Source organism: Phacochoerus africanus, chromosome 11, assembly GCF_016906955.1.
Source record: "Phacochoerus africanus isolate WHEZ1 chromosome 11, ROS_Pafr_v1, whole genome shotgun sequence".
In the NCBI taxonomy this organism is placed as follows: Eukaryota; Metazoa; Chordata; class Mammalia; order Artiodactyla; family Suidae; genus Phacochoerus; species Phacochoerus africanus.
Window position 1 is genome coordinate 114,728,524 of NC_062554.1, and position 11,681 is coordinate 114,740,204.

At 37.2% G+C, this 11,681-nt stretch overlaps 1 protein-coding gene across 2 annotated transcripts; it reads right to left on the reverse strand.

Moving 5' to 3' along the window:
* Positions 1 to 924: 924 nt before the first annotated feature.
* Positions 925 to 11,447, reverse strand: TNFSF18 (TNF superfamily member 18). 2 transcript variants are annotated; one of them, XM_047753918.1, is made up of 3 exons: positions 11,039 to 11,447; positions 5,014 to 5,044; positions 925 to 2,874 (listed from the first exon to the last, which is right to left on the reverse strand). In XM_047753918.1, the coding sequence occupies exons 1-3, from the start codon at positions 11,249 to 11,251 to the stop codon at positions 2,528 to 2,530; spliced, it is 591 nt and encodes a 196-aa protein (XP_047609874.1). In that variant the 5' UTR covers positions 11,252 to 11,447; the 3' UTR covers positions 925 to 2,527. The 2 variants fall into 2 exon arrangements, with proteins under 2 accessions (XP_047609874.1, XP_047609873.1); XM_047753917.1 differs by having other exon boundaries at positions 10,985 to 11,447.
* Positions 11,448 to 11,681: the final 234 nt, after the last annotated feature.

Sequence of the window (11,681 nt, forward strand, 5' to 3'; positions counted from 1 at the left end):
ATCTCCAAGTTGCAAAGATATAATGCATCTAAGGAGTTTATCTGTTCCATCAAATACACAGGACTGTGATCAATTAACTGTCATCTTCAGAAGTAGAGACTTAACCCACAGTGATAAAAAGCACTCTAGGTCAGCTTTGATGAGGCAAAATAGAAGGTAAAAACAATTAGTATGAGAGGGTTGATGATGGCTTTGATGGTGAGGGTGGATGGGTGGGGTAGAGTTGAGGAGGTGAGTGAAAGCCAGATAGTGAAATTATTTGCCTAACCCATCAGAAATTGGGACAAAACCCCCAGCTCTGACTTTTGCCTCTCACTCTCTCAGCAGTGTTTCATATGGACAAGGATTTCTCTGATGCACATTCTCTAGATCACTAACTCTTGTCGGATAACCCATAGATAAATCAGCTACAGCCCATGTACAAACATTTTATTGTCAGTTTAAAATATAAACACTATTTTGAAGAAACAAGGGAACAGAGTATACATTGAAAACAAAGCCTGAAATTTCAACCCTAGGGAAATTCAAAGGTCATATGTTGGTAGCTATCTATCTGGTTACAACTATAGATTCCTCTGCCTGCCCTGAGAAATGATTTATCTGTGGGGCTTTTGCTGAGAATAAGACATTTTCCTTGCCTGCCTTGACTGTTGTAATACTGAGGCAGGGGCTGAGAGGAGTCATTAAGAAGAGTTTTATAAACAGTGGTGTGCTGGTGCATGGGCTTTCCAAAAAGAAAAGCCCTGATTTGTAGCATTTGCTAATTCACATGGTATAAATTGTCCTACCATGGCCAATTTCAAGGATAATGATTTAATAACCAGACTACACAATTAATAAAAATTTAACAGCTCTCCTGAGCTAGTGCTAGCCCACTCCAGCACACTACTGCTTATAAGTTAACAACAATCAATACCACGTTTCCATAAATATATGTATGTTATGTAACTTTAATTTCCTGAGATGATACACAAATACAAGAGGAACCAGGTACCCCAGTCTTTGTCCCTACAGCTGCTCAGCAGATGTATTTAAAAAAAAAAAGACATACTATGAGGCATCTTGGTCTCAGGTTTAGTCTGCTTCCAAGCAGTTTTTCTTACATACAATACAAATATTCTTAAATTAGTTTTTAATGGTGATACTATTAATTAACATAATGTAGATTTTTTACAAATATCCATAAATATTTTAAATTGGGTTTTCATGTAATCACATTACCTACATACCTTTTAATAACAACCCATAAGCAGCTAGTTAATTTTTCAGAGTCCAAAAATTTAATTGCTGTCCCTGAATTGAGTATTATTCATTATTTTTGGAAGTTAACACATTTGACCAAAGTAAGGAAGGAGATTAAGTTGTAGTAAGTCTTGAATAACACCCTGGGTACCCTGCTCCAGGCAAAGAAAAGAAATTTGCTGAGAAAGGAAAAAATTGGTGTTGAACTAAAAGGGAATATACTCTCTGAAAATTTTAAATCTGTTAAAGTTTATAGGCTTCTAACATGATAGCAGAAATACCAATCGTAAAGCTAATATAGTATAATACAGTGGGAAGCCCAGGTGCCTGTTAATGACTAGTTCTATGAACTAAACCAAGTTACCTCTATTCCATCTGCCTCTGTATTCTCATAGTTAAAATTGTGCCAAAAATATCTGCCCCATTAAATCTTTTGAGTTGCCATATGGTATATGAAAGTGCTTTGTCATGTAATGATTTCATATTTTTAGCTGGCTCTGCACAGTTGCAAAGTACAGTACTGGTAATACCAATTTGGGGGGTTAGACCTTACTACTAATGATTACTCTTTCTTTGTCATTGACATGGTTAGATACATACACCAGTAAATTCTCATGAACTGCTATGTGAAGATTGAAAGCTAGCCTTTTGACCAGCAGGTTTTACAGAGCACCCTGCACTTGATGATGAAATCAAGTGAAATTCCTGAATAAAGTGCGTTCCATTTCAATGCCAACTGAAATTCTGTCCCAATATTTCCTAAGAGTGTTCTCTATCCCCTAATCTCATCAACTCCAAAATGGAGTGTTGCTGGTCACACACCCACTCTACTTTTTATTAAGAGTGTCTCCTAAGATGAGAATATGGGAAGAATGAATTGAAACAGTCCACAGTCCAAGAATATAAGAACAAGACAAGGCTACTACCCTGGTCTTTTTTTGCATGCTATATAAGGCTATTATGGGAATAGACCTCATTTTACCACTCAGGGGTTCAAGGACTAGACAGACACTTTGAAAAGATTTTGTCTTCCAGCCACCCATTTTCATTTTATCATGAACTAGTAAAGTGTCTTTGCTGACCCAACATCAGGGGTAACCAAATGTCTTCAGTGCTTTCTGAGTCTCATTCAATAAGCAGGAGAAATGAAGCTTCACATGCAGAGGAGATCTGTTCATGTTGATTTGTATACGCAGATGAACTGTATGTGTTGAAAATCTTCCTTCTCCATCCTATGCACTGGCATCTCTGCATGTGCTGAAGATGAGGAGACCTAACTGAGTCTCTAGGAGATGAATTGGGGATTTGCTAGCAGAAAGATCCCCCAGTATGTATTATTTTTTAGAACCTGATGTTCAGCATTGAATATCAAGTCTATTACATCTCCAGCATGAAATTCATAAGCCCCTCCTACATTCTGGATTGTAGAATTGTTCGTTAGAGATTGTATGGGGTCTTCATTCCTACGTAGCAACACCTCAAAAGGAGCTTGCCCCTTGTAAGCTGTGTTGGGAGCCACTTGGCCATAAATTAAATACAAGCCATTCTGAAGTATCTTCAGCCTCCAATCATCTGTCTTATTCACACAAGAAGGCTCAGGAGAGGGCATTTGCCATTTTGAAGGTAATGGTCCTATAAGACATATGAGAGAGAGAGAGGAGGGGGGAAAAAAAGGAAAGCATAGTTATTTAATTATTTCATCCTTTTCCTGATTATAGTTCTTTCCCACTTACAAGCTGTTGTTTTTCATCTGGCCTATACTAGCTCTCTCCAACCACAATTTTAATATTTTGCTATCTACTTATTCCTTGTTTTAGAGAAGTCACAAATCCTAAGTGCATCTCTTTTTGGGGAGCTGTAAGGAAATAAATTTGGACTAGAGAAATGGGTTAATTTTAGGTGACATTGCATCTCTTGTCAGTCAATATTTGTGAAAGGAAAGAAAGGAAGGAGGGAGAGAGGAATCTGGTGATGTGACCAGTTAGCAGGCTAGGATGCATATTCATGTTTCTCTCTGTAAATAGTATTTACCATGCATCACTTGATCAAGAGACCTTCTCATCAATCTGTATAAAATTGTGCTCTTCTATAACTCCCTCCCTTTACCTCGTTTCAGTTCATATTTTTGGGGCTACTTTTACCCATGTGACTATAACATCTTTGGGTACACATACCTGTCTATTTTGTCTATTGCTATATCTTCAGCACCAAAAAGAATTCCTGGTACATAGTATGTGCTGAGTAAATATTTCTTGATTGAATGATAGGTACACTGTGTCTAAGTGATGGCACTTCTGTTTATGGGCTTATATCCGTCAAGATCCATTTGGGATAGCATTATCCAAACCCTCCAAAAATAGCTACTGGTAAATTCATGAGTTTTTAAATGGAAATAATTTGTTTTTCTTACATATAAGTATCTCTGGCTTATTGCTGTTACAGGGGACAAGGAAAGGGTTAAGATGTAGTTATTTACTTTCATAGGTACGTTTAAGATTTACATATTTTCCTCATGTTTTTTTTACACAGAGATATGATTTCACAGTCCCAGGAAGTGCCTTTAGCTCCCCCAATACTTACCTGCCCTGTTCTCTAATTCTCTACATTTTTTGTTATGGGGGCAAAGCCTTTATAGAAAGAAACCTTGATTTAAAAAAATACCCTGAAAGAGATAATGCATTGACTCAAATTCTCTTTATACATAAGTGACGGATATAAGCTGGAGCTTTCTTTCTTAACACTGAAGCTGGCTTGACTGATATAGATCCTAGAGAATAATGAACGGGAGATCATTAAAGAAAAAAAGCAAAGTCTCCTTGTATGTCCAACTAGCCTAGAACCCAGTAAATTTCTTCCTGCTTGACATGTAATGGGCAATAGGCAAGCCACCAGGAAGAAACATCACTGGTTCTCATATGTAATTCTGTGAAATGTGATGGGGGCCATTTAAAGACCATCTTAACATCGCTTGAGGTTCTCAACTTTTATCACATCAAGAAGGAATTTCAAACATATCATGAGAAGTTTCACCCCACTCACTGGAAAAACAAAAATGAATCTCAAAGGCAGAGAAAAGTAAAAAGAGATTCCCTAATTCCTACAAGCCAGGGAAGCCTGGCTGTTGCACCGTTTAGGAAAACAAAGAAATGCAGTTAACTCTAGGAATGTTCTGCTCTTCACTGAAAATGGATGTTTGACCTCAAACCAGTAAAAAACCCAAGATATATTCATTTTCAGTTTGGGATATCTTCTAAGAAATACCCTAAAGCTTAGTGAAGCTGAGGACCAGGCCACTGCTCTGTCAGGATAAGTGACTCCGGAGCTAAGAGGAGGGGACAAAGGAACAGAGGAAGGGACCATGCCCTTAACTCTCATTCCTTTTCTATATATTTGGAAACAAAAATGGCACTACACACTCACTGTACTGGACACTAAAAATAAATGTGAGAAGGATTTGGAGTTTATCACAGAGAAATTCTGTAGGAATCTTAAATTTGTGCTTATTAAAACACAGAATTAAAAATAGATTATAGGATCTCAAATCCCCAGGCCTATTGGAATGCCATAGTCTTCATTAGGGCATAGGTTTGTCCATCTGGTTCACCTAGGAAACTTCAGTTCCTAAACAAGAGCTTGGCACATGATAAACAATTATAAATAGTGGTTGAAGAACAGCTAAAATAGAATGTGTGCTTTATTAATGCTGGAGCTTGCCTTTTGCATCAAATACTAGGAAAAGTAAAAAGGAGGCATATAAGACAGGTTACTCACCAAACTTCGCTACACAGGGCCCATTGGAGGTCTGTCGGGCAAGAAGAGGAGGAACTGGTCATGATGACAGTTTCATAATATTCTTGATTGATTTATTTAGATCTTCTGATTGCCAAAGTAAATTTCTTTTCTCTAGACACATTTTAAAAAGCCCCTCCCTCCACCTTGTCCCTCAGCTTTCCTTTACAGATTAAAAAAAAAAAAGAGGGAGCCAGCTTTTTCTTTTTGTTTTTTTTTCCCCTCTATTTTAAATCCTGCACATGCAGCATATGGAAGTTTCCAGGCCAGGGACTGAATCCAAGCCACAGCTCTGACATACACCATAGCTGTGGCAACACTAGATGCCTAACAGGATCCTTAACCCACTGTACCAGGCCAGGCCAAGGATGGAACCTCTGCCTCAGCATCTACCTGAGCTGCTATAGTCAGATTCTTAACCCATTGTACCACAGTCAGAACTCCTCCTTCCTTTATCTTTTATTACCCAGCTATCCTTTTGGGTCCTCTAAGAAAAAGTTAAAAACTCCTTTTCTCCACCTAACTTCTACCTACAGGATAGCTATTTGATCTTGAATTCTCCTCCTCTTAGGCTATAAAAATTTTCTGTAAATAATAGTCTCTGCACCCCAGTAACTACACAAGGTGATCCACTCACATGTAAGAAGAAAATAATTGAATTTCTATTTATGTTTATTTTAAAATAAAGGAAATTAAGCTATAGGAATATTTGTACTTCAGATTGATTAAGCCACCCTTATTGCATACATAGACAATCATGCATCATATACAGTAATGAGATACCCTGAGAAGATCTCAGTTTCAAACTGTTGCAACATCCACAGTTAACATGCTACAAGAAGTCATCAGTGTGGTTAATTTTATAAATACAGACATTTAAATGCTAAAGCCTTTAAAATGCTTAGTACCTCCACTAACATTTTTGTACCATGTATTTTGTTTGTTTGTTTGTTTGTTTTTACTTCCTTTGGTCAAAGTGCTTAGGAGTTTTTTTTAGCTTAAACGTGATGCAAATTTTTCCATGATTAAGATTTCTCCAGCTTCTATGCTAGGAATAAATTAAAGGGTGACAAGGGCAAAAGCACTGAGACCAGTTAAGAGATGAGTATAACCATACAGGCAAGTGCCTCTGACCAAGGTGCTAGCAGCAGAGATGATGACAAGTGATTGGAAATTGAGCCAATAGAGTTCCTGACATGGATATGGGATGAGAAAATGAGAAGAAACAAAGATGACACCAAGATTTTGGGCATGAGTAATTAGAAAGATAAAAACTGTTAATTACTGAAATGAGCAAGATTTAAGAGGAGTAAATTGCAGGGAAAGAATCATGAGTTAATTTTTTGAACATGTCAAGTTTGTGATATTTTATTAGACATCCAGGTAGGAGTGTCAAGTGCCAGCTGGATCTTTTAAGAATGGAATTTAAGGAATTCTGATAATATAAATTTAGGAGTCTTCAATTTCTATATGGTGCTTTAAGGTATGAAACAGCGTTAAGAACACCAAGTTAGTAGCTAAAGACAGGAGTATTGGGACACAGCCATGTTTAGAGATCAAGGAATAAGAAAGAACTCACAAAGGAGACCAAGAAGGAAAGGCCACCTTTCAATTATAAACCATGAAATTTAAATTGTGTAAGGAAAGAAGAAAGACACGAATGGAGTGAGGGACAATCTTAATTTAAAATAAGAACTTTGCACTATTGCATGATAGATTTAAAATTTACTGTAATAATATAGTAAGCACAAAGATGAATTCTTCCATTTTTATCTATATACTTCTTTGTGAGGTAATTTTTCAGTTATGACAGTCAAAACTATGAATCAAGGTAAATTAACCTAGAATATAACTTTCAAATTACTGTTTTTAAAAGTATTAAACTAATTAAGAAAATAAACATATTTATCAAATTACTAAAATATTTCAATTACTTTAGAAGTGTTTATATATTATCATATTATAAAAATACAGCATTTTGGTAAAAGCAAAATGGTTTTTCACTGTGAATAAACTACACTAATCATGCTATTTGGTTCATCCTTATAAATTTCTATTTTGTGTATCTTCTTTGTACACATAATGTTAGTTCTCATCTATTACTTATAACTAGCATATATATTGGGACCGTACTCAAAAACATTTTGTTGATAGAGAGATACAGTCAATGTTTGGAAGTCATTATTCTAGGGGATAAATCACAGGATTCCTACAGATGTTTTTGCTCTTGCAATTATTTCATCCTCACTTTGGGGTTTCTTAGATGCTGAAATTCAGTTTAGTCTAACCCAAGAAAGCATGTGATAGGGACTCCCTTAACTTCAACTTTCTCATTTTTAAAATGAGGGAAATAGTATTACCTAGACCATTGAGGTTGTTTATAGGTTTAAAGGAGGTAATTCTTATTAAAGGTTTTGCCCAGATATTCTGTCTGGTCCTGTTTCTTAAGTATTAGTTTTGATAAGGATGCCAATTATAATGAAGAATTAAAACCTGAAGCACCAGAAGTTACCTTTGTGGCTCAGCAGCAACAAGCCTGACTAATAGCAATGAGAACACGGGTTCAATCCCTGGCCTTGCTCAGTGGGTTAAAGATCTGGCGTTGCTATGAACTGCAGTGTAGGCCAGCAGCTGTGGCTCCGATTCAGCCCCTAGCCTGGGAACTTCCATATGCTGCAGGTGTGGCCCTAAAAAGAAAAACAAAAAAACAAAAAAAACAAAAAATCCTTGAAGCACCTACATTCCCAACCTTATATTATAATTGTAAGCAAGAGAAACAAATGTAATTTATGGTCCATGCCTCTTTAAGAGTTTATAATCTTTCTAGAAAGACATGATTCAACACATTAAGCAATTGGGTAACAATCTAAATATAAATGAACGCCAAAATATGTACCACAGATAACATCTATGCTGTCTACTCTCATGTATAAAGAGTATGGAGAAACTGAAGGCTACAGACAAATGAATTGCCAGAGAGAGAAATCCTGGATACTGCAGTGTGGGTTCCCTTAATGTCTATTTAGAGCTACAGAAACCACCACGATGTTCTGTAATTATTGCCACAAATGAAAATCTGTCTAATCATAAAAATCATGTATTTGGCAGTAAGGCAGAGTCTTACATTGAGGAATTGAAATGGATAAGGAACACCCATTTTGTTAAGTCTTTTTAAAATTTATCTTCTGTGAAAAGCCATTAATAAGAATGGTATAAATATGAATCAGTACCATCTACAAGAATCTAGGATGGGTCAGGCATTGTACTGTCTCATTAATCCTTACACAACTCTGTAAGGTAACTAGCATGCTCATTTGCAGATGAGGATATGAGAGGGAGGAGGATTATGTAACTAGCCCAAGGTTATGCAGCTTATGGAAGGCCAGGCTAAGGTCCAAACTGAGCCTGGCTGACTCAAAAGGCTCACCCCTACCATTCTGTGGAACAACCTGTGTTTCTACTTCTGGTGATGTTTGGAAGGAATAAATATCCACTTAGAAAGAAGCACCTAGGACTTTCAGTTTAGCTAATTCATTTTTGTTTAAAAGGATCAGTTTCCCTTGTAACTCATTTTGATGTAAGCCTAGATTTACGTAGTTGGGTTATAATAAATAAACTTAATATTTATTTCTCCAAACCAACTCTAATTGGATCATTTGGAGATAGAACCTACTCTCATTTTCACAACAAGCTTAACTTTCCCTTGTGAAAGGATCCTTCATTTCAGTGAAGCAAAGACTCTTCTGAGGAACATTAAGTTTCTCAGAGACCATTTCTATGAGGTTATTTTCACCTAGGGGGAGACCAAATCCCTGGGTTCATAGCAGATCCTTTCAGTGAAATGTCTTCTGAAAGAGAGGGTGTGTGGGGGTGGGGTGCATGTGTGTGTGTGTGATTCATTCTCCCAAGGAAACTTCTGTTGGTCTTGAAGAAGTTACTTCAAATTAGTGCCTGAGAAGCAGGAAGGTGGGATTTTGTATATAAAAACCAGAGTGGAGACTAAAATAATGTAAACCCCAAGGTCATAGAGTATTGTGAGAAGCTGGAAGTGGCCACTCATAATGACTCATCACCCCACCAGCCACTCAGTCTTCTTTTCCAAAAATACTAATCTGTAGTCAATAGGGAAAGAGAAGTGCAGGCCAGTGGAAAGTGGAATACAGGAGCTGGTATTATTGCCCTTTTGGCCAGGCATTGGCTTTTCCCATTAAAAACTAAGCCTCTGTGACATTCTGTCAGGACAATATCCTGAAAACCTTTCAAAGTTCCCCCAAATTTGAAACAAACTCTCCTTCTTTAGAGGCAGAACTTTTCATTGAGAAGATGCATGCTGTCTAGGAGAGAGAATCCAGAATCAGAGCTGAAACACAGGAACGGATTAAATTCAGTTCCAGCAAGAGGTGACCTAGATGCCTCAGGCAATATGAGCCCTCCTCTTTTCTTTTGCAAGAGCAGCTGTATGCTTTTGAGAAAGGCATTTCCCTTCTCTCCTATGCCCTGATTCTCCAATCACATGCAAGAACAGATGACACCTAGAACATATCTTGTGTTCTTTCAGGTCACAGGGCTAATGGGATATTAAGGTGATTTGGGGAAGGAAAAGGCACTTTCAAATTTAAGTTGTTGCTAGTCTCACCCTTCCACTTCTTCAGAAATCTAAACACTCCGAATTCCTGACAAACTTTTTTTTCTGCTTAAAGCTTCCCTGTTCCAGAAGGTTCAGAGTTCTACTTGATAGATTCCTTGAGACAGTGGGAATGTAATCAGAAATTCCTCTGCTGCACACCCTGTGTATAGTTATAAAACACAAATTAATGGGCTACTGTGTAAAAATTTGGCCAAAGCTATCTCTGCCCTAACACCAGAACTACAATGTATTCTTCCTTCTGCATCTTTTCTCAGTTGCTTTCAAACATCTTTAGTAGTTCCATATCTTTGAAATCTTCACTGTCTGATCCCCTTAGAAAAATGTTTCTGCACTCACTGATTTCATATCATGACCTTACTTAGGTGGGCATATACTACTTTATTCTCTGCAAGACTCAGAGTCTTTAGATGGACCCAGGAACAGGCTAAATTCTAAATTAAATTAAGCATTTCTTATTTTGTTTTTGATCAATGCCATGTAGTCAACAGTGAGAAAAACAAAGACCTAATGTATCTCTATTGCCTTCTCTAAGACCCACAACTTGGGCTGGAGCTCAGTGGGAAATTCCTGATAAGCATCAGGGGCTTCCCAAATAGGAAAGTACTTCCTTCTTCCTCCACTAAGCCCTCCCTGATCAACCTAGCCCAAAGTCACTGCCCCCTTTTTTTGAACTCCTATAGCATTGATATTCCATACAACCCTTAGAAAAATTATTAGTCACTGTATTTCATACTAAAAGGGACATTATAGTGAAAAAAATCCATTTTCCTACCACTATTTCTTCAGATAAAAAAAAAAACTGAAGACCAGAGAACCAGAAAGATATGCTATCTTTCAAATTCATACAGCTATTTATTGAGAGGCCTAGAACCAGAATCCATATCTTTCTACTCCTATTCAGTGCCATTTCCCTCCTCTAAGATACACTAACCACCTGTTACTTACCTTATTCTGTCTAATATCTCTTTATGTCTTTTTCCTCAAGACTGTAACTTGAATCCCATTCCTTGAGGGAAAGCCTCGTGTTTTGCATCTTATTATTTATGCTAAGAGGGTTTAGCAGAGGTCTAGAAAAGAAGGAAATACTCCAAAGGCTTCTGCCAATTGACTGATTCCCTCTAACTCATTTCTGCTGCTAACACTTAGCACTTTCTACTACTTTTTATTTCAAAACATTTATATAAGCCTCAAAATCCATATGCCATGACAAAACTGGAATTATATTTACATTATCTGTACCCACATGTCTCTATCTTCAAGTTAGCTCTAACAATACTGAGTGACATTGATAATAACTAGACTTACCAAAGCAAAATGGAGTACAATAAACAGCAACCTTAGGTACTGTTGTCTCCTTACCTTGAGTGGGAGAAAAGTAAAGATTAGTGCACTGAAGGAGCAAAGTAATAGCAAAATAACTATTGTTGAGTAGAGTAGCCATTGCTTCCAGGATGGTCTCTGTGCTGCGTGAGGACTTGAATGGCTTAAAGGCATATTCTCCATGTGGCTCAAACTCATTCTCTGCAGGAATGAGAGTTGTGAAAAGCAGAAATTCAGAAGTAAAGAGCACATGATTCAACTAGTCAGTTTTGTAGTATAGCACTAAGTAGTGGGTGTAAGAGGCGGAGTTTTCCTTCTGATCTGGGTGTTGGAAAATGATACTTCTAGCCTAAGTGCTGACTAACATTTGGCACCAGCCCAAAGGTGCTGGAACTGAGGGCTAGAAGCCAACACAAACACAGATGATTTAAAAAAAAAAAAAAACCCAACAAGGGAAGTTAAGAGGAAAAATAAATATTTTCTGAAGCAAGAGGAACTATGGAACTATGCAGTATTACAAATTATTTCCAGATAAGAAAATTACTTTTGTAAGAAAAAGAATGAAATTCAAGATGAAGGCCTATCACACTCCAAATATGATGTTTGTGGGAGGCAATAGGTCATGGAGCTAAGGATGCTGGGGTGCATGGTTTGGGAAAAATATTTTCATCAATTTCTAGGG